This window comes from Diplotaxodon limnothrissa, linkage group LG6, assembly GCF_057381915.1.
Source record: "Diplotaxodon limnothrissa isolate DT_005_m linkage group LG6, D_limnothrissa_male_GT1.1, whole genome shotgun sequence".
Classification (NCBI taxonomy): domain Eukaryota; kingdom Metazoa; phylum Chordata; class Actinopteri; order Cichliformes; family Cichlidae; genus Diplotaxodon; species Diplotaxodon limnothrissa.
In genome coordinates, this window is record NC_140601.1 from 30,621,869 (window position 1) to 30,645,362 (window position 23,494).

The 23,494-nt window shown below is 37.1% G+C and overlaps 2 protein-coding genes across 2 annotated transcripts in view; both read right to left on the reverse strand.

The window, feature by feature from the left end:
• Positions 1-14,058, reverse strand: part of helz (helicase with zinc finger) — a 48,582-nt gene extending 34,524 nt beyond the window's left edge. Inside the window, exons 1-12 of the mRNA XM_085354995.1 lie at positions 14,012-14,058; positions 9,453-9,698; positions 9,033-9,069; positions 8,405-8,529; positions 7,521-7,577; positions 7,048-7,096; positions 6,412-6,487; positions 5,332-5,530; positions 4,523-4,630; positions 4,031-4,172; positions 1,299-1,454; positions 822-1,092 (exon numbers count right to left, since the gene is read on the reverse strand). Coding sequence (XP_085211121.1) covers positions 822-1,092; positions 1,299-1,454; positions 4,031-4,172; positions 4,523-4,630; positions 5,332-5,530; positions 6,412-6,487; positions 7,048-7,096; positions 7,521-7,577; positions 8,405-8,529; positions 9,033-9,069; positions 9,453-9,680 — 1,448 coding nt within the window. The 5' untranslated portion in view covers positions 9,681-9,698; positions 14,012-14,058. The remainder of the gene's footprint in view (positions 1-821; positions 1,093-1,298; positions 1,455-4,030; positions 4,173-4,522; positions 4,631-5,331; positions 5,531-6,411; positions 6,488-7,047; positions 7,097-7,520; positions 7,578-8,404; positions 8,530-9,032; positions 9,070-9,452; positions 9,699-14,011) is intronic.
• Positions 14,059-15,991: 1,933 nt separating this feature from the next.
• On the reverse strand, positions 15,992-23,266 carry psmd12 (proteasome 26S subunit, non-ATPase 12). Its single transcript, XM_085356144.1, has 11 exons — positions 23,089-23,266; positions 22,640-22,699; positions 22,078-22,206; positions 21,534-21,641; positions 21,060-21,164; positions 20,726-20,875; positions 20,429-20,563; positions 19,394-19,506; positions 17,885-18,059; positions 17,178-17,255; positions 15,992-17,040 (listed from the first exon to the last, which is right to left on the reverse strand). Exons 1-11 carry the CDS (start codon positions 23,194-23,196, stop codon positions 16,831-16,833), a joined length of 1,371 nt encoding a protein of 456 aa, XP_085212270.1. The 5' UTR covers positions 23,197-23,266; the 3' UTR covers positions 15,992-16,830.
• Between the last annotated feature and the right edge of the window lie 228 nt (positions 23,267-23,494).

Sequence of the window (23,494 nt, forward strand, 5' to 3'; positions counted from 1 at the left end):
TAATCAGCTGATGTCTTTTGCCTCCCAGGTACAAGGAATGTGCCTCTCTCAAAACTGAAGAAATGTCTCCAGATAAAACTGAATGACCCAAGCATGTGAACCTGGCAAAAAAACCCAGATTACTTCAAAGAGATTATTCATATGGAGTTTGAAAATACTGGAGATTAAAAGCCCTTTGAATATGAGCCATAACAACAGAAAGGCACCCACTATTCAAACGACACAGTCTTGAAACTCAGTGTTTTAAATGGCTATTATGTCCTGTGTGCTATGGATGGTCTACTGTACGTGTTTCACTGAATGAGGGTTTACACTGTGTTTCAACTTACCAGCAGTGTGCTTATTTCAGCTGGCAAACAAAGGGTAAACCAGTTTCTTTTCAGCTACCTCAAAGCCGTTTTTAAACGGCACTAGCACTTTTAGTAAAGCTGTCTGTGAGAAACACACCCTCCCTCTCACACATGCATAGAGCAAGCATATAGTAAAGGTTAAGTCTGACACCTTGTGGTGGTTTGCCATTTAATAGCAAAAGACTTGATAGTGCCCAAAATTTAGAAAAAAGAATCTATATTGGTATATACATTTCTTTTTAATATATTTTGTACATTTAGGCAGTGCATGTGTAATATATATGGGAACATTAGTGCATAATATGGTATAAAACTTGCTGTTCTGTACTTTTAGATACTGTGTCGCATTTGATTTTATTCATGTGTAAAATAAACTTTCCAATCAAAGTTTTATGTTCAAATTTCATATAAATGTTTTTTTATTTGCACTGTACAGCAGAATTAAGAAACCTTCAATATGTATGTACTCACTTGCTAACTTCTTTGTACTGTGCAATCTCTTCTATGTAGAGCAGATCGTGCAGTCGGGCCTGGTAGTTGTCTTTGGTCAGAGTCTTGTCAAGGACTGACTGGGTGAAGAGCTGGTCAGCTGATAGAGGTATCTGATAGCGGGAAAGGAGGCTGCGCTCCAGTTCAGCCATCGTCTCATTGGGACTGAATTCAACAATGGTTTTACAGGATGAGTCCCAGCGTTTCGCAGTCATCAAGAGTTGCTGTCTGGCTGCCAACAGGTGCTCCAAGTCTAGAGAACAAAGAACAGCAAAATGGGTCAAAGCATTAATTGCTACTTTTTTGCGACTTAAAAAAAAAAAAAAAAAAAAATCTGGAAATTTTTATCCAGGTATCATCTTTAAACACAAAACTATCTGAAGTAAAACTTTATCAGATATACACACTAATAAGAGGCAACAGACTTTTCTATGCATTGATGCTCGTTTTAAAGCATACCTTCAATAGAGGCAGCATCCACCATGATCCGCTGCATTAGCACAGGTTCTGAACCAAAGTCAAAAACAATGGTCTGTCGGAAGGTACCAAAGATCTCTGTGCTGAAACCCACTGCAACCTTGTAGACACAGTGGTCCAGGCCATTGTCTGCTGCCACTGTGAGAAGAGGAAACGTTTAAGTACATTTGAACTAGCACTCCACTGTGCTGTAAAAAGAAAGAGCTAACCACATAAATTTAATATATACATTTAACACGAGGAATACATATTATGCACCACTGATATACAGTCTCTACCAATGTTTTAAAATATAGATATTTTTGGAGGTCAAAGCCCCCACAACAACTACATAAGTAGAACAGCATGGTAAAAGTTGCCTAAGGAGGCAGACTGAGAATCCAAGGAGTACACAAACACAGCAAAGTGATCACGCTAACAAGAACAACCAGACTTTTTGAATATTTGAATCTTCACTGTCAGAGATATCCCCCACACAATACACACAATTTTACCCGAGGTTGTCAGCTAGCAAGCCTCTGGTCTATGAAAAAAAAAACAACAACAAGCAAACACAAAAAACAACTCAGAGCCATACAGACCTAGGGGTGCAACCTGGCTAGTCAGCTAATGGAATTTAGCAATGCTGGGAACTTTGTTTACAATTTCTTGTACATGTACTCTTCTGATTAAGAACTTCACTATTTGTCCATTTGCACTGTTACTAAACCACAATAATTAAAAGAACAGACAGTTTGGCATATTCAAGTTTAGAAGTCAATAAAAATAAACAAAGATAAATGAAATGATTTTTGCTTGTTAATTTAGAAGTTTTGAAATATTAGAAAATCTAAATGAAACTTTTTGGACTTCTCCATGTTTAAGCTTGTCAATACCTATAAAAGGACTAATAGTTTATATAATATGGAAATCTTGTGGTAGCTCTGTCACACAAGGCATTGACTAATGTATGTACAGTGCTAGTATTTGCCCCCTTCCTTATCCTTCTATTTTTGCATATTTGTCAGAGGTTTCAGACTAAACAAATTTTGTATTGCATCCAAAAAAAAAAAAAAAAAAAATGCAATTAATGACTATGTGGAAAAGTAATTGGGATCTAAAGCTAATAACTGGCTGTTGGCAATCAAGCTCTTGCGGTAACTGCAAATGAGTCTTTTATATCACACTGGAGGAATTCTGGCCCACTCAAAGATCCTTCATTAATCCTTTACAAGAAATTACATTGCCATGGCAGCTTCAACACAGCCATAAGACCACAAATCACAAACAGCAAAACAATAGTAATAATTCCTATAAGTTGACATTATACAAATAAATAAAACAGCCAATAAGTAATGTGCAAATATGCAAACGTGGATAAAAATCATATCATCATTATGCATCAAACTGCTTCATAGCAGCTGGTATAAAGGACCTCCTGAGGTGCTCAGACTTGCACTTAGGTGCAGTCAGTTTTTGAAGGTTCTACTATTGATAACCTGCAGGGCATGGAGTAAGTATGCAGGCTTGATCTTAACTGATTCCAACTTCAAAAGTCTTTTTCTCTCCACCACCTGCTGGACTGCCTAAAGTTTACACCCAACTATAGAGTCACCCTTCTTTACAGGTTTGTCAACTCTGCTCCCCAGCAGACCGCATCAAAAAAAACAGAGCACTGGCCACCACTGTAGAGTAGACACGGCGCAAGAAGGGCTGGCAGATGTTGAATGCCCTTAGCATCTTTAGGGAATAAAGCCATCTTTGTCCCTGATTACTGTACACTGCCTCCATGTAGCTCTTCCAGTCCAACTTACTGTTGAGCTGCACACCACGGTATCTGTAGCTGCACACCACTGGAGACACTGTTCTGCAGACGCATAAATTATAGTCTTCAAGACAGATAGTCCAATCACCATAAAACCACTAAGGGATTCCCCTGCACTACCTTCTCCTTCTCACCTAATAGCCAAGATTGGATTTATCCAAGACAATCCAAAAATGTGATGTCAAAAGTCTGCATGCCACTGAATGGCTGGTCAGTGTTGTCACTTGGCGATTCATGAGACTGCATCGTTCACGAAAATTACAAGCAGCATTTTTGAAACATGTCAATGAGGAAAATATATTTTTTTAAAACAACAACAGGAAAAAAAAACCCAAAAAACCCACAACATCGTTTTTTGGGTTTTTTTTGCCCTTTTCCCTGGATTCAGTCGACATGACTCGAGACTGTTGGAAAGTCATAGATGGAGCAACTGGTAGAAGAGGAGGGGGAAGAGGCAACTGAGGAAATTATATTGGTGGTTTGGTGAGAGGAGGGAGTGGGGGGGAAAAAAACAAAAACAAAAAAAAAACGCAACGGGGGGGGTTTGGTCAGCAGTGATTTTCGCCTTGGAACTTTTCCACACAGGACCAGGTGAGTTTGGTTGGCCATTTTTACCTTAATAATTGAAACCATCATTTAAAATAATTAAAATCATCATTTAAAAAGAAAAGAGAAAAAAAAAAATCAGCATTTTGTATTTACTTGGGTTATCCTTGTCTAACATTAACATTTTTTGATTATATGAAACATACAAGTTTGACACATATAATTTATACAGACAAAATGGAATCAGAAACCTTATGAAGCTGGAAAAATACATTTGAAAATAAAAATCCCCTGATAGCTCATGTTTGACCATAACACAACACAACACAACATAACATAACATAACATAAAATTTATGACCCACCTGCTGTCTCCTCCCCTGGAGTCCACTCTTGGCAGCCTTTGGGAACACCTTGGAGCCGCTCTCCAGCTGACACGCCTGTGATGAAGAAGTGTGGTCGGTGGGCATCATAGAGGAGAGCAATCCGGTACAGCTTTCTAGGCGGCTGTACAGAGCAATGGGAAGATAATCAGGACTTTCACAAAATTAACAGATGGTTAATATACCAAGTATCCAAGGAGCACAGACTATGGGTTTTGGGATAATTGTAACAACACAATGTGATTCTTTTGTCCTTTTAAACACACACAGAGTGAAAAAAAGAGCAGAGAGTAACCAGTGCAACTGTTAATGACATCAAATGGTGGAAGAACTGTCACATTCAACTGAAAATGAATTAATGTTGATAAATAAACAAAATGTAACTTAACATTGTGCTTAACACATCACCACATACGGCCCTCATGTTCCTCCTCCACAATGACAAATGATCAAACACTCAATGCTTCATCCTACCTTGCACAACAAGGAGAAGACCCAGGAGTGGGAGGATTTTTTGGTGGTGACGGTGACAGACAGGCTAGAGGTGGTCTCTACATTCACTCCTTCTAAACAGTCACTTAGCTAGAAGAAATAAAATACCATGGTTAGTTACATACCATCACAGCTTATTTATTCATAAACCATTTACAGGTCAACGGTTAGCCAATATTTTTGCAAGCCAAGTTAATTTACGCATCAAATATTAATGAAAGCAAAAGTTAGGTATCCCTGACTGTAAGCACACATTAATTAAGAGCTAGATACAGAGTGCCAAATAATATTAAAGGCTTGTGAGTATGTGCTCAACACTGACACTCCTAAAGAAAACATAATCTTTGATGCATTGTTCTTCTAAAATATCTTAAATGTAGTGGAGGTATTTGAGTGTTTTCCGCAATAAAACAGACTTAAGAAGTGAACTAGAGGGTCACATATCTGTTAATAGCTGTGTTTATACCCAATGGGGGCAAAAAAAAAAACCAAAAAAAAAAAAACCAAACAAACAAAAAAAAAACAACCCTCCATTAGGATATTCAAAGCTTTTGTGTGGATGCATATGTAAATAAGGACCTATGCTGGAAATGTGTAGTAAATTTGAGAGATTTATATTTATATTTGAGAGATTTATATAGTAGATATATATAGAAATTGCAGAGGCTTTTAATCAGAACACATGTTAGAATGGTTTCAAATAGCAGTGAACACATTCATGTTCGCACAGTGTTTTCACTTTTATCTCACTGTGCCACTTTTGAGTTTGCATGAACTACAATGTCACTTACCACTTTCTCTGGAGAAAGGGAGTTCATCCACTTCTCTATTAAGGTCTCCATGTAGTTTTCGGTGAAGTGTTTACTCTCCTGCTGTTGTTTGAGGCGGATGAGGCGTGAAGCATAGCGCTTCTGCCACTCCATAAGCTCCTCCTGCGAATGAGCTGATGTACACTGGGCCCCATACCGACACAGGCCCTGCTCCAAGTACCTAAAGGGAAATAAAAAGTATGCTCAGGTGGGTCCATGTTAGTTCAAGCAACTGTTTTACTTCATAAAATGTTTCAGAATACTCAACGGTTCTTGTTCCCAATTTATATTATGCTTTCTCGGTGTGTTTTGTGATGCTGGTTGTTTAAAAGTATAACATTTAAAAATAGTTGGTACATTGACTGTGACACAATGTAGTTAAAAATTTCATGTGCCCATCTCCTCTACCTTTTAAGTTGTGCAGACTCAAAAAGGCACATCCCATCTCATCCCACCCCTCCTGTACTTCAATGTACAATTTTGGTTAATTTTATACAAACCATTATCAACCACAAAAATCTAAAATATATTATTGTTTGTAAAGGAGACCCCTTTGGTGTAAAGAGTTCAAAAATGAAAATTCACAGAACTAACTACAATCACAAATTCTGAAGTCTCAGTGTGATGACAGCAAATGCCCGTTAGTTGCATAAACATAAGCGTAAGTCATGGCATATTATTCCTTGCAACATTTAGTGTGAGATACATTTGTATTTGTACTGTATCTTTATTTTGAACATGTTAAAATAGTATAACACTAAAGAGAAAAAAGAAAGCAAAATAAAATTAGAACAAAACAGTAATAATTATAAATAACTTACAACTGACGCTCAAAAAGGAGTAGGAAGAAGCATATATAATCTTATATAATCCCACCTCATTTCCACTATTTAGTAACTAATAGTCAGTACTTTTTCTTCCCATTTATGCCCTACCAATCATAAATTCTTCCTTACAATTTGTTACATGCATTTGCTTTTATAACCCCAGTAACACATCAAAAGATATACAAATTTACAGATATTCCTCACTTCTTACAAATAACCATACAATTTGCATTACCTTTTACAAAGGGTGTACTCCTCACTGCTCGTGACTCCTCTTGGAGGTGGTCGGAACCGCCAGCCATCTTGGACCTCTGTCAATATATGAGCAGGGTGGTCAATGTAAGACTGAGAAAAGTGTAACCATTAATGCTAACTAGATTATACAATTTCTAGAGAAATGATGCTGGGATTGTTGCTACTGCTGGATGTCGCCTTGTTGGCTGTTGCAGTTTAGCTTTTAAAATTTTCAATTTTTAAAAACAAGCTGGTCTTCTATTAAGAGACATTTATGTTTAATTTTAAACACTGCCAGTTCTTTTTATTTTTAAGTTTGTCTGTTGTCCTTCAGTATGTATGAGAGAGATGGACAGCTACAAATCACAGCCTACATACTTAAAACTGTGAAGAAGATCTGCCTTTAAACTCAAGCATAATCGGAGCTGGAATTTCATAATCTAAATGAAGATGTGCGTTCATATTTTCCATACAGTATTTTCATCCTTAAAAACACACTCAGGCATTTACAGTGCCACACAGGTCCATTTCAGCCAGAAGCTTATAATCATATTGCACCACCAGTCAAGATAAGCAGAGGGGAAAAAACAAAACAACATTAATGTGATTTTTTTTGTCATGGTACACATTTGCTTACCTTCATCCTGGTCATCTGTGTATTCTGGTGCCATCTCTCCTTTTACAGCCTGACAGAGAGGGGGGCAGAATGAGGAGCTTGGAGGTGGTGCGTAGATTATTTCTAATATGTCAACTAGTAACTTGAGATACATGCATGCCCTTAACTTTTCCAGGCATTACCCAATGGAGGTGCACATTTGCATGCAAATGTCACAGATTGTTGGATCCATCATTAAATGTGAGAAAGGGCAACTTTGGACAATGTTCCGATCTGACTTTCCTGAGGTTATCCTCTGTTCATGTGTAAAAACAGCTCGAGCTCCATGCAATCAGCTTAGGCATTAAACATATTGCACGGGAACAAATAAACAACAGATACTTTGGCTATAACCAAATCTTAATTATTTCCATCTACAAGCATTGAAGAATTCCCTGTAAAACCAAACACCACATGACTGGAACAAAGGAGCATGACGAACAATAGGCACGTACCTCTATTTCAGAGAAGAGCATTTTTAATCTGCTCAGGTCTTTTGCAACAATACCATTCTGTTGAGAAAGAAAACAACTACTTTAGTCCTTTTTATTAGTAGTCATTTTTTAACAATAACATGCAAAATTGATCTTCATCATCATTACAGTATGCACTACAAAGGTTTCCATATTAGATCAGTGGAATGTGAAATGTATGTGCGATGTAACCTGGAGTTTGCTGGCAACAAGTCACAAATTATAGTATCGAAAAGCGCAAATAAGCCTTTGGCTCATGCATTTATGGCTTCCTTACAGCTAGGGTACTTAGCAATTCACTTTCTTAGTGAATTATTTGCCAAATAAAACTCTTGTTTGATTCATCGCTTATTTGCACTTCCTGGTAGTGACTTTATCCACCGCTATATGAAGATTTTCCTGAATGTTTAAGGTCTCAGAAAATTTTACAGTTTAACTGCCTTTCTGCTTAACACTGCTCTATATAGACCATGAACCCCTCACAATTTCATTACACATAGAAAGTGCCTATTACATTCCTAATCCAAAATATACGGTAACATTTAAAATCCCACATCATATCTAAATGAATATTCAAGTTTAAAATCTGTACTAACATACATGTAATTTGTTGAGAAAAAAAAAATTAAACAATGTATGATCTAACAATGGCCAGTGGAAACCAAAACCATCTAACTTTTGACAGCTGCTTCAAAAACCACAATAAAAACATTGCCTGTATTATTATTATTATTATTATTATTATTATTATTCTAAAACTGTAGAACATTGGCAATGTTAGACACTGCACTTTAAATACCCTTCTAGCTACCAATGTGTAGTCTGACAGTACTTTTGAATGCGATTTATAGATACATTAATCATACCATTGGCTCTCCATACAAGGCTTTAGACAGGATGCTGGCCACCTCCTGCAGGCTGCCATCCAACAGCATGGAGCGCAAGTTCACCTGTAGTGAACCATCTCCCCTGGCAATTTCTTCTGCCAGGACTATCACAAGATGAAGAGGAAAGAGGAGTGGGTATGGAAAGAATAAATTCAGTTCAGTCAGTTAGATATTTTTCAATGTTCTGTATGTGATAAGTCTGCATGCCTGCTCTCTAGAAAAAGAGTGAAAGGGACTGATTTGATTTTCTGAAAAGTTCAATGAAAACATGACATTTTAGGATTATCAGGGCTTGTATTTTCATACAGGCTGAAAGAGGCTACATTGTACCATATACTTTTCTATGCCGCAAGCTTCAGCAATGCCCCAGGTTTACTGCAGTAAACGACTCACTTGACAACACTGGGACACTATCTTTGACCCCAGGCATCACCTGAGTGCAGACCTAAACATTTATTTTCTTCTGTTTTTCAGCTATAACACTTACAGTAGATGCAAAATTAACATGTCAGGACATGGTGAAACTTCTACCACAGGTACAAAATTACCTATTACACTACACGAACTTACAGTATCAGTACTGTTTACAATTTGAGTTGCCACTCACCATGTTTGCAGTCTTCATCTGCTTCATCATAATTTTTCTGTTGGCAGAAATGGGGGAGAAAATTTATGACCTTTACAAATGAGAATACTTGGTGATACTTCCTCACATTATCAGACTTATAAGACTTAAGTAGTTTCCATAATCTTCAGCCTCATGCAACAGGTCTAATTTTAGTCTTCAGCAAAGATGACCTAACAGTACCCTGGAAGAAACTTCTGTTTCCTCATTTTTAATCTTCTCTTCATTTCACAAAGGTTGATTCAAAGGACAATGGTCAGTTATTTCAATGTAATGTAATAATTTCAAGATGAGTATTAGATGATAATTTTATATTTCACATTATTATTGTTAATGAGTTCTGTCTCTACATTGTGATTTTGGGGGATGTTAAATAGTTGTAAAAATCAGCCGTGTCCTCACCAGCTGCAAGAAGGCAGCAATTCGGTAGAGCAGGGCACGGCTGCGGAGGGGTCCGGCGGCGACGACAAGAGATGGAGGGCTCAGCGGGATGGGGTTGCTGGAGGATGGGGGTTGGGGTGCAAGGACCACCAGGGCATCCGTGCTATGGCTGACTGCCGCCTCGTACTCCCGCCTGGCTAACGATCTACTGGCTTCTTCACATGACTTCTCCGCTCTCCTGTCCGCCATGACTTAGGGACAAACCGTCTACAAATAAAACACAAACGGCACAAAAATAAGAACACTTAAAAAAAAGAAGAAAAAAAAAAAAAAAACAGGGCTAGACAAAAGATAACAATTTTCTTTTTCTCCAACCTCTCGGAAATTGTCATCCTGATTATTGTCAAACAATATGTAAAACGCAGCCAACATCAGCTGCCTAACTTTCCACTGAAAACTGAATTCAGCTATTTGGGTAAGATATAGTCTGTTGCTTCCAATGAACTCCCGATTTGATAGGTCATTTTTATTTGCTTTTACTTGTACATGTAGTTGACACAGAACATTATTTTTAAATAAAGTAAATGTTTTTTTTCCCCCTCCACATAACGTCACAGTCATAAATTATTAAATTATGTTCACTTTAATAATAAATTATATATTGTGGCTTTTGATTTGGAACAAGTTTGTTTTTGTTTTGTTTTTTAAAAAGGTTTTCTACAGTAAAATGTAATTTTACAGTGGCAACAAGCAAGAGTCAAGTTCTCATGTAACTGATGTTTGCCATAAATCAACAAGAACAGAGGATAAGACTCCTTGGAGTGTTTCTAACATACCTCAACCTCTGCCTGTGCTTACACAGTGTAAATTGAAATACATGTGCAAAGAGCAGAGAAAGATGTAGTCATGTGAGATGTCTTAAGCAATATAAGAGACATTCTTCTTTATGATCAAGCTCTGAAGTCAGTAGTAGAGTCAGCTGTCTGGTGTCAACTGACTCATAATGGGCATAACTGATCATCCAGAATAAAGGGGCATTGCTGAGACAAGATAGTGGACATGCTGGACAGTATGCAGAGGAAAAGTCAATATAACCTTTATGTTGAATTTCTAGCAGTACTTTTATTTTTACAATGTTTCAGATAAAACCTCATCACAATCTGTCCTGATGAGACTTGCGTATTTTGGGACTAGGAGTGTAATGGTACTTGCCCTCAACCCATCAGTACACAGCGTTCAGTTCGATATTGCCCCGTGACAAAAAAACAGTACTGTGAGAAGTTTGCACTTATGTCTACACACTTGGATTCCCGGAACAAAAATTCCAGGCTGGGAGCCACTGGGAAAAGCACAGCAGTGCACCTTGAAAGCAGGTAAGGCATTATACGTGTACTTTATCTGACAACTCATACAATCCGCTGAGTTTTTAAATTTAACTTACTCTACCGCTGGAATCTACAACTTCCCTGCTCACATTGTGGGGTTCACTAAGGATGGATCTTGATAAAATTACAATATCACTGCCAATACAGGTTCTGGTTAGGGGTACGATCATTTCACTTTGTATATTCCTAATCAACTTTTGGAGAGAAAAAAAAAAAAATAGGAATAGGAAGTTTTCTACATTTTCTAAATCAATGTGGATTTATTATCAATAAATATAAACATAGTATAGAATAGGGAGTTCAAAAAGCCTCATATGTGATTCCGAAGTACAAAGGCCCCTGTGTTAACTGTGAGAAAACATAATAGCACAGATAACGGAAATTCATAGGTTCAGAGACACATGATTCAAATGATCTAGACAATTTGGTAACCATCCAAAACCAATTATCAATTCCAAATCCTAAAGGTCACACTGAATGTAAAGACCAACATTGCTTTTATCTAGTGGTAATCACTGTTTCCTCAGTGTGGACAAAAAGACCAACTGTGCTTTGTACAAATATTCAAACTCAAGTGGCACCACTAGCGTTTAATTTTTAACACGATATTTTTACAAACATACATAAAAATATGTTGCAATCATATTAGCTTCATTTACTAAACCTTTTTTCACAGTATGCAAAACTTGAACAAAAGGTTAAAGTTTCAAAGTATATCTTTTGTTTAGTTTCATCTGCTGTAATGAAAATGTACTGAGCCATGAATGTACTCGTGTTCTGGGTGTTGTTTTTTTTTTTTGTCTTTTGGAGTGGGGGGGGGGGCTGTTACCAGTAGCTTTTCTAGCAACTTCTAATTAATATCTTATACAACAACATGTAAGAAACGAGAAAGTGGCTTTTTTTTTCCAGGATAGGGAGGGTACACTGTGAACTCCTGTCAAACGCCAAAACCTCAAATGCTTAGCCTTGGATAACAGCCTAGCAACTTCTGGCCCGGTTTCCAACCACGCTGGTTTCAACACCAGAACTGCAACTTATCTCAGGAAGGCAGATAAAGAGCTTTTGTCACAAAAATACTACACTAAAAGCCCCTATTATAGCTATGTGCAAAGCAAACGGAGTTTCAACAGTTAGCTGATGCTCAATTTCAATCCAAGCACTCACCACAGTATGGAATTTAGATTTTGATTCTGACTACCTCAGAGGAACAGGGAAGCTGTCACCTACAGCACAGTAATTTTAGGCATATTTGGAACAGGGTGTCCTTGAAAGAGAGAGAGGAGGCACCAAATTACTATATGCTAGCTGTGAAATTGCAATTTATACCTGCATCGCATGATGAAGACATTAAACAAAAGGATTTGACATTTCACACATTGTTAAAAAAATATTTTCAAAATCAAAATCAATCATGCAAGAGGCGGTGGGTGCAGTGGGGGAGTCTGTTAACCCTGTAACAGTGTTTGAGACACTTCTTCAACATCTACTAACATACAGCTACGTTAGTAATAGCTGCTCTGGCTCAACATGTCTCTTAGGACCATAGAGAGACAAGTCTTTCAGCTTATGTGCAGTACATGGTAATACACATGACACACAATAATGTATTTGAAGGATTTTTTTCACTGTCGCAAAAAGCACATGTGAAGCAAATAATGCAGTCATTGCACTTATATTAATTTTAACGCTAAAAATACCACAATCGTCACCATTGGCCTGGACAGATATTCCATGAGTCAGAAAAAAATAAGCTAACCAAGCAGGGAGGGGACCATAAGCAGCTAATTCTTTGCCTTTTCATTTAGGAATATGACACATTATAGGTCTGCTGATCTTCAAAAAGTGAACTCGTGGTGTGAACGCTTCCTTTAAAAATAAAATAAAATAAAAAAATACAGATGCATTTTTGATTAGTATAACTAGTTTTTTGTCATCATGCAGACATGAAACTAACCAATTTTGCCACACCTCGTCATCACACATTGTCTGGAGCATTTTGCATAAAAATGGTTCATCCACAATGTCAGAAAATCTTAAAATAACTTCTAGGATTTGAATTTAAAGTAGCTGTTTGTATTTGTAAAACAACTTTCTGCAAATATAATAATTAAAATAGTCTTAAGACTAAGGAAAAAACATGTAATCATCCAAAAGTAGTTGAGAGTTAAAAGTTGCTTGACCAGAGAATGATGGCTTATGGGAAGATGAACAACAGAATTGTAGACAAAAAAACAAAAGAGATGCACGACTGATATTAACACAGTGCTTGCTACGATCAAGTAGGGTTAGTTTAAAACCAATGTAGCGATTCACAGCCCTATTTGTTACTGTGGGGATAGCCGTTACCTAATATTAGTGCTTGGCACTTCACTGGTGCAACGAAAAATAGTTTGGCGGGATGCAGCGGGTGGGCAGCTGTCTTATTTTTCGTGTTCAGTCGTGGGACTCCACGATTACAATATACAGTGGAAGAAAACGCTAATATTTATAACGGAAAATAGTTGTAGAGCAACCGCGACTGTCTCCGTTGTCCTCAGATAACGTTATTTGGCTTGACAGTATCGTCAGCAGCAACGTGTGCAAAATACGGCTGTAAAAACTTATTTCCCTGAGCTTAACTGGCAGGAGGCAGCAAGAGTGCATACACTAAATACCAAATACACTGGAGTGGACATGATCTGCCTTTCAGTAGTTAGTTATAGCTATTGTTTGTCCAGCAAACTTGTCATGACTGCTGCAAGTAAGAGCGATGACGGCAGCGTCACAAAGCCTTGCAAAAAAACAAAAAAACAAAAAAAAATGTCCCCACTCAAAGTGTTGGTCAACTTATCGCTCGCCTTTGCACAGGGCACACAGTGTTGCCACTAAATAGAGTATGCGTAGCTAGCAGTTAGCCTGCTAGCCAAAACACGGCCTTTCTTGGAACCAAACTGGGAAGCTCACAACAAGAATGGCTGTCTGGTTTGTTAATGTTAGCGGGCTAGCTAGCTAGGTTCGCCGAAACAAAACGGGTTCGGGCCTGTGATTTTGCCACGGTGTTTGGACGCATATAACTGGTATGACATCGTGTTGTTATTCGTGCATAAACTCAAAGCATTCGCCATTATCCTAATGATTTATGGTGGGGTTTCGTGGCAGTGCCTTTGAGATGAAAAAGACAACTGAAAGGGCTGAAAATGGGAAGTCAACACTTACCTAGCTTTACTTTCTACGCCATCTTGGATCCACTTGTCAGACCGTCATCGCAAAGCATAGTGGGATGTACAGATCTGAAGGTTGAGGGGACCGAAACGTGTGTTTGCGTGCGCGTCTATATGGCCCGTGATGACAAGCATCCTTTTTGTCATAGTAGTTCGTTTTATTCCTTGTAAGCACACACGTGGGACTAAAATTCAAGTAAAGTTAGTCTACGGGTCATTCTGCAGTTAGAGCACAATTTAGGAATCGTTTTTTAAAACTGGTCTTTTATTTCATAATTCTCTGTTATGTTTCTAAGAAAAACACATTAAAAAAAAACATCAAAAATATAGATTTGTCCACCTCAGGTATCAAAAGTACACTTTTATGTGACATTTAAGTTGCTGTGTGCTATGCTTGGTACAGCTCACACCAATACTCTGGAATATGAAAAAGCATATTTTATAGCATATAATATACATTCTTAAGACTTAATTTATATTCATTTAAGCAACTTTTGAAATCTACGTTCCCCAACGTTTTCATTTAATTTCAGTATTTATCTCAAATACACTGTTCACACATTTAATAATAATAATAATGAGAATATTTTATATACTTTTAATATATTTAGAAAGTTTATTACACACACACACACACACACACATATATAGAGATATATCTCTATATATATTGAGTATATATTGAATTGAGTAACATAATGGACTGCAACAGTCATGAATGATTGTGAATATATATATTTAAAAAAGGAAGGAAACACCAAAATTAATTTATCTTCTTTTTGTAATACAGGTAACAGTGCTGCATTGGTTAGAGTGACACAGTCTAGTCAGAAAAGATTGGAAAAATACAAAATTTGCCAAAGAGAACTGACCTTTGGACTATCCATAATATTATCACAGGACTTGTTCATATTACTTTATTACTTCTTTTTTGTCGCCTTCTAACTACTTTATCTTTTCCTTTTCCAGGCTAAATGGGCATAGTTGAACAAATGACCTGGGATACAATCACTCTTCTTTAAAGTATGTTGGTGTTTTAAAAAGTTGTTTAACAATTGTAACACACATGCCAACAAAATGAAAACAAAAAAGTGCGTTTATAACATTTTAATTGTTGTATTTGACATGCAATTCGGTTATTAAGAAGTTGTGATAAGAGAAAAATGCCATTTTCTTTTGGGGGAGGGGTTTCTCAAGAGTTATTTTATATTTTAAATAATAATTTTGGAACCACTTTATCAACAACTAGGTTTACATTTTGTCCCAGGACAGATATAATTAACCCCCAAATGCATGTTTTAATATCTTATAGATATTTTCAAATTCATGAGTGGGACAGACAATGTTCTACAACTGTAGGATTGACTCCTATATGTCTGAAAATAGCTGGGATAGGCTCCAGCGCCCCCCGCGACCCTGAAAAGGATAAGCGGAAGCGAATGGATGGATGGATGGATGTCTGAAAATATAAAATCTGAAATGTAGCATTACGGTTTAAAAAAGAAATCTGCATCAAATTATGTTTATTAAACTAAAAAATTTAGTATAAAACTAAAAAGCATTTTGAGTTTATGACATTTTAGGAACGTCACTTATCTTCCCTTAACCTAAAGGTATTTTTCCTCATCCATCCAGTCAAGCCTTTTATAACTCTCAGGGATGTACAATGATATGAGCCGATTTTGTGACACAGATGAGGTGTTTCTAATAAATCCAATCAAGTCCTCGAGGTGACCAAAATTAATCCATTTGCTTCATAGAACATATTTAAAAAACCCGAAATGACCACACACACAACAATAAGTGGTGTGTGTAAGATTAAACTGTGATGTATTGAAAATATCCACAATAATAACATTTGAATCTTTATGTTGACTTGCCACATTACATTGTGGACATAAAAAAAGAGGGAAAATATAATTGAGCTAGTTAAAATTGTATTTTCCGCACTCATAAGCCAAGAAATGAGGGCACATACACATAGTAAGTAAAGCACAGAGGTAATTGCTATGATTAAAAGCAGTTTTCCATTCAAATAAGAAGTTCCAGTATTCTGCTATTATGCATGCTAGCTCATTGTTATGGCACCCCTGACATTTTATTATCCCGAGCCACATTTAATGTCATTAGTTCTACCTGTGCTTTTGTGCTATTACCACTCAAAATGCCTACTGTGGTGTTTACTGGTGCACAACTGGATGCCAACAATTTCTTTGTCAATATATCTGCTGGTGGAAAAAATCTTTTTATGTGGTGTATGAATGTGTCAAACATTTCATTTTGGGCCCCGTGGAGATTAAAATCAAAGTGAAGAGAGGGATCTGCAATCTGGATAACCCATTGTAATTAAAGCATCGGCACATATTATTCATTGAACTTTGTGTGCTGTACGCCCTTGGTGTTTTTCACATTAATCCTTTTATCACCTACTATGCACTCATGTTTTCATGGTTTGTCATAATAGAATCAATGTAAGTCAGGCTACAATAACACCTACATATATAACTGTTAACCAAATGTCAGAAGTTTATTGTTTACATTGCTAGATGTACATTGAAAACCAGGTTTTTATAAAGAAACAGAGGCTAAACTACTGTATATATTACATCAAATGGCAATGTGTAACACTTTGAATATCCAGTCCAGAGTGAGATGCAAAGGATAAGTGTTTGCATGTTCATGTGTGTTGAAGACTTTTTTTTGCTAATTCTATCACATTGGAATTAGATTGCTTTCACAGGCTGCCATTATACTGTGTAGTCAAAAACATTTCCACAGAGGGAAAAACAAAATATGAATCAAAACATAAACATTTCACTGCAGATTATGAATCATTTCCTCCTTGGCAATGAGATGTGTGGTCTTGTTGACCAGAGACATAAGTGAGTTGAGTTTGTGTGACCAGTCGTTGAGCAGGTCATTGGGGTCTTTGGGCCGCTGAAAGTTGATGATGCCAGCCAGCCGGTCAACCTTGGCGTAGATGGTCTTGTTTACAACTAGGCTGGAGAGGAACTCCTCCGACTCCTGATAAAGTATTTAACGAGAGAGAGAGACCTGGGTTAGTGCCTCTTATTTATAGTTTTTGAGTGTAACTCGGCAGTTCCGAGTTACACTCAAAAACTACATTTAAATGAGCTATTTAGCTATATTGTTTTACTTACATCAACAGAGAGGTCAAGAAGGTTAGCCATCCTTTTCATTGTGATTCTCGTGTAATATTTGGCCATTATTCGGATGTTCTGGGGACAGCAGAAAACACGTGAAAATCATATCACGGTTATCAGTGCACATACAATGTACCTAAATATAAGAGCCAGACAGTTTATCCACTCAATCTGCATAAAGCTTCAGAGTCATCTTTATCTCAGTTGCCTCCATCGTATTTCTATTGTATGTCCAATTGTGTTCCATTTAGTCCTATTACATATTAATGATCAAGGAACTGACCTCACAGCCCATTGTTCATTCAGTGGGTTAAATTCAGTCATTGTGCAAATGTAGTGTTTATAAGGCTGGGGAAACCTGCAGTCAGCTGAGACTGAAGAAGTCACTTGGATGACTGACAAAATGTTTCTCCCACTGAAAACGCTACGTCCAGATGAAGAGAATCAACCTTCTGGGATTAGTCCTTGTATCTATTTAAATTGAACTCAGTCTCTTGCTCATTATAAGAAAAAAAGGTTTTGAATGGTCCTGCCAACTACTTTACTTTAGTAAAAAACGAGGGGAAAACATGTCACCCACTGACAAGTTTAAAACTAAGAAAGCACTCAGAAAACCGTCAAAACTAAAACAAGTCTAACAAAGTGTCACAGTTGTGTGTTCAAACTCCAAGTGAGAAGCCCCTGCTCTCGACAATAGGACTTACATGCTCGACCACTCTATTCTTCAGGTCCTTCCACCTTTTCTCCCCTTCCTCTGTATAAGAGAAGACATCTGTTGCAGGGCTGTTGGGTGATCCGTCTCTCAGCTCTTTCCCATAATCCTCCACCAAGGAGGCCCAGCGCATTAACTCCATGGTAGTGAACTGTTTCAGAAGGTCCCTGGGACAAGAAGAATATTTATTAACAACCCCTCCCAATAAAACTTGTATCTACACCTTGCTACGGAGAGTACACACCCAGTATCAACATATGTGAACATTGCTGTGGTTAGCTCTCCCAAGTAGCTTAGGAAAAAGTACTGCCTTGAATTGTTTTGTTGATTTGTTTGGATTGTTTGATTACGTAATTATGTAGGAAAACAACGGCAAAAGAAGAAAAATGAAGCAAAACACAGTACAATACTGCTCCTCTTTTTTTGACTCAGTTTACTTATCTGAAATAAGTGGGAAGAAGTGCACACTTATTTAATCACATTCTTCCTTCATAAGATACTATTTAACCAACTTAATTATTGTTATAAACCTCAACAACAACAACATTATAAACACTTCCAATAACACAGAATATAAACAAAATGAAATACACAAAATAATAATCTGATCATCTTATATTTACAACTCCATAAGTTCACATCTGCACATGAAAGCCAAGTAACTCCACTTAGGGAATGTTAATTACAAAATCCAAATAAGCACAAAGTAACAACCAGAGACATTCACTGAAATTCAACATTGTCCCCTTCTTTACATCTCTTGAGGACCATATCCATACCATACCTCTCTTTTTGACCTGCTTCATGTTTGGACACTGATTCAACCTTTAACTGTCTGACTCCACACACTCAAACTAGAACTTTTCCTGGTAGTATACACCTTCCGTTTTGAAGTTGCAAAAACCCCTTAAATTATAACTTCATTCTCTCAGAAAAAAATGCTTTGAATATTTCCTGGTAGCTGATTATGTTTTGCTCTTAAAAAAAAAAAAAAGTGCTGTCCAGAATTTCACAAGATCTACAAATTTTAATCATTTAATCTTTAAAAATAGTCAATTTATAAAGTCCTTGTAACCTGAATTGTAAATGATCATTACTGCCTTTAAAATAAATAAATAAATAAACAATAACAGTGGATGTGATGTACTTTTGTAGTTATTGCCCCAGACCTCTGCACAATAGCTTAAATAAGGTGAAGCCAGCAAATCATCACCAGAGCAGAAAATATTACCATCATCAGCAAACAGCAACATTTTTAAATAGTTTTTAGCATTTTCTTGAGATAAAAACATTTAGCAACTTCGCTAAAATAGCAAATACCCACTGTGTGTGGGACTGTCCACAAAGATTCATATAGTAATTGAGAAAAGGTAGCAAGCTACATTATACTGTAACATATATTGTGTTTTCTTTGTATTTTTCTATTATCTAGCCACAACACATCTGTAGCTTACTTTTTTAGAGTACAGCAGCACCAAAAGAAGCAAAAATTATTTCTCACTTGTATTTCGGGATTTCTTCCAGTTTCTTGTCTCCACTGATTCTGTGCACAAGGTCTGACTGCTCGTTCTCATAGGGTGAAAGAATCACATAGAGCACCACACTCTTCAGGGCCTGAAAGACAAAAAAGTAGCTGCAGCACTCAACAAGCAACGAGCAAACTAGACATACAGGAAGAAAAAAAAAAAAAAAAAAAAAAGGAAAAACAAAAAAGACCTAATTAACTGTTACACATAAATACAGATTTCAGTAACAGGACTAAGAGAACGTCTCCCTCCAATACTTTAGGACACATTTAGTCAGGTTAATCAAATACACTTGATTAACTGATCATCAGCAAGCACGATCACCTCTTTAATGGTGGATGGTTTGCTGGACAATGATTCCAAGGACACCAGCAAATCTATAACAGATTGACGCTTTTTTTTTTCAGCCAAAGTGTTGCAATGGCCCAGTCAAAGTCCAGTCCAGATTAAAATGCTGCAGGGTGACCTTAAGAGAGCTGTGCATAAACAAATGCCCACAAAGCTTAGTGATCTGAAGCAGTTTTGGGGGCTGAGATTCCTCCACAACACTGTGAGAGACTGAGTTATACAGAAACTATTACTTCAAGTTATTCCTGTCAAAAGTAGTTCTACTACCCATTGAATCTTAGGGCGTACTGGGGTGCGTGTACTGGGTTTTGTGCCCCCTCCCCAGACACACACACACTAACTTTTGTTAAATAATTACATGATGCAATACGTCATCTGTTATTGCTCATCTGAGGTTGTATTTATCTCACTTTAAGACCTGCAAATATTACAAAAAACAACAAAACCACAAAAAAACCCAGTATCATTTTCTACAGGAAACCCCTGTCATTATTTGTAAACAAGTCAGCAAGCTGAAGTTGCTAATCACAAAGTTAAACATCCGTTAAAACAACCTTTATACTCTTGACAGTAAATATATATATATATATATATATATATATATATATATATATATATATATATATATATATATATATATATACATACACACACACACACACCTGTTGCCACTTGCTGCTGTCCTCCAAGATGCAAGGGGTATCATAAATGGCCCTGTAGTGTTTGCAGATGGACAGGTAGGAGCCCTCATGCTGGTCCACCTGAATCATCAGGTTGTAGTACTTCAACTTCTGCTCCTGAGTTGTTCATGAGAAAAAAGTTTGATTAGGTCAGCCCTTGAAGCTAAAACCTACCAAACTGATACAAGAGGGTACAGATGCCACCCATGAAAATACATTAAAATATATTTCATTGCCATCTTTAATTAATTAATTCCCAGTTCCTGGTCTGTTTCATACCTCTGTGCCCTCCTCTTGGAAAAACTTGGTGTTTATCTTCTTGCTGATGATCTGGGTACGAATGTAATCCTTGACAGCAATGCAAAGCCTCATCTGTTCCAATATAAACTCCACCTTCTCCTTTTTCTCCATTGAGCCATATGTCTCCACCTGATCAGAACATGCGTGAGTAATGAATGGGAATATTTATTTAATCTTAATCTATGTATTTTTAAACTATAGTCATACAAATTATAAAATCTCCCCCATACACCCAACAGCAATAAGGAAACAACAACTGCTGCACAGACCTCGTCATCTTGAAGGTATAAAATTGAAACCATCTGTTCCTTACCTGTAATTCTTGAAGAATGGCAGCTGCCTCTTTGACCTCTCCATTTTGCTCCTTGATATTAGCTAAGGTCTTTGTTAGCCTGGCACGCTCGATCTCCACATAGATCTGTGACGTGGACAAATTTAGAGTGTTAGTTAAGCAAATAGTTACTATGACCTGCCTTCAACAGACAACAGACATTTGCAAAATAGTTGTGTGTAAACCAGACCACATTAATTTGTGATTGGAAGTTTAGGCATGTGAAAAAAAAAAAAAAAGAATTTTTCATTCCGTTTTTCACTGAACTGAATTTTTCAAGAATTTCATTGATTACAAAAAAAATTCACCTTTCAGATTTTAGGTAACTGTGACCGTATTCAACCTGCAATGCTTAAGCTAGCCTAATCTCTCATTATTTAGCTGTAACTTCTTTGATAGCTTTCCAAATCTATACAAATTTTCAGATATCAACATTAAATCACATATATTCCAGACCTTTCCAGCTGTCACAGTGCGAAGTGTGTCGATTAGCCTCAGCTTGATGGTGAGATCAGTCACAGCATCCACATACTTGTAGCATTCTTGGACCATTTTGGCAACAGCCTAATAGAGGAAAAACAAACAAAAACAACTAACAGATTCAGGTTGTATTAACTTTCAAAGAATGGTTGTGGGTTATTAAGTTAAGCTTATTAAAAGAGCTCTGAATTTAAGGACTTGTCTTGACTAAATTTTGTCGGAGTGGTACTTTCCAAAAAAGTGTATTTAGCATTTTACCCCTCAGAGGAAATCATTTCAAAACAGATCCTGATCTTACACTATAGATAACATTGCAGCATGTTTTCATTAAAAACAGTTACATGACCAGTAATTATGATTGCTCATGTAACTGAGCAATATATTTATACATTGTAATACAATTTGAAAAAAGGCTTTAGAAGCATGATAAAATGTTTCTGTATTAAGACTGTAGATTCAGAAGAATGTTTTAGGTCAGAATTGATACAAAACAGGAATCAAGACAAAAGAGGTATGTAACCTGTTTGAGCTGACTCCTCCGTTTGGTGAGTAGCATGATGTTTTCATTGAGTGCATCCCAGTCCTTGGCTTCATAACACATCTGAACCACAGCCACAAGGATTCTGGAGGTTGATACCATGTCTGATGCCTGCACAAAGGTTAAAGGCAGATTAAAAAACAAACAAACAAGCAAACAAACCAAAAACAACAACAATAAAAAAAATACATGTTAACCAATATACATTGCAATCATGAAAAATTAATTTCTTATTTCATCAACACATCTTTCAGTTTTACTGTTTTACAAAAAAGACTTTGCAAAGAGAATTATGCGACACTGTTCTCTGGTTAACCGTGTCCATTCGTTTACACTCCTATGATCAGCTGCACCTATTAAAGACTGGGTCTGAATCTGACATCTACAAATAGTTTGAGAATGGAAAAACAACTTTAACTTAAGAATGTGTTTTAATCTCAATTTATATTATTTATGTTACTGTCACATCGGACCCGAGTTCTTAGATGTATTTCTGCAGCTAAATGGTCAAGAACACAAATTGCAACAGTGTACATCGACTTACTGTTCTGGTTTGCTTCTCCAATGATAACAAGCTCTCGATAGCTTCCTGCAACTTGCCCTCCTGCGACAGAAGAATGCACAAATACAGTGTCAGATATATTTATTGCTATAAGCTGACAACAGGTAAGTCCTGCTTTTGTACCAGCAAAATGTTTAAGTCACTTTTCCAGGTTGGCAAACTAGCTAAAGGTTTAGCTAACGCTAAGAATACTAGCATGCTAGCGAGTATAATAACAAATAAATACCTGCGTGTGTGTGTAAACAGAGTACACTGGAAGTTTATGGAAGTAAAAAAATCCTCAAATTACAAAGTAAAGTATATTTACTGTATATTTGGTCATAAGAGCTATCCAGACAAAGCCAGTAACGCTAGATGCTAGTCTGAATGCTAACACTGATCTCGCTGCACCATGACTCAGCCGGCGCTGTCCTCTTTTACAACCCGCTTACTTTAGCCATTTTTTCACATTCCGGGAGACGCTGGTCTACAGTTGAACTGTAGTCGATCTCCATCTTGACAATCCTCCCATCGGATCTTTCAGATCGCTCCTCAGACATCTTTGCAGTGTACAAATGAAGATAGCGCACGGAGCTTTCTTTTCCTGCGGACCACTGTTTTACTTGTCAAACGAACGATGCTGCGAAAGCGACCAATCAAAGTCGAGAACTAAACTTCTGTCCGAGGCGCCTGAAGGACCGACTATGGACCCCGGTATTTGTCAGGCAGACCTGGTAAAATCCTGATTTTCCCTGATCGTTGGTCAGTAAGTTTATAGTTAAATAATTTAAAGAGTCTGACGTTGAGTGGAATCTTTTAGTCTTTGACTAAAGTTCAGAAGAATGGATACGAATCTAT

Bases quoted from the DNA above. Each gene is read 5' to 3' on its own strand.
- psmd12 (XM_085356144.1), bottom strand. From the start codon at position 23,196: ATGTCTGAGGAGCGATCTGAAAGATCCGATGGGAGGATTGTCAAGATG. The intron at 21,165-21,533 runs GTCTGGAATATA...TCCACGTCACAG, and splicing joins GCACTGTGACAGCTGGAAAG to ATCTATGTGGAGATCGAGCG. The intron at 20,564-20,725 runs GTATGAAACAGA...TGAACAACTCAG, and splicing joins TCCAAGAGGAGGGCACAGAG to GAGCAGAAGTTGAAGTACTA.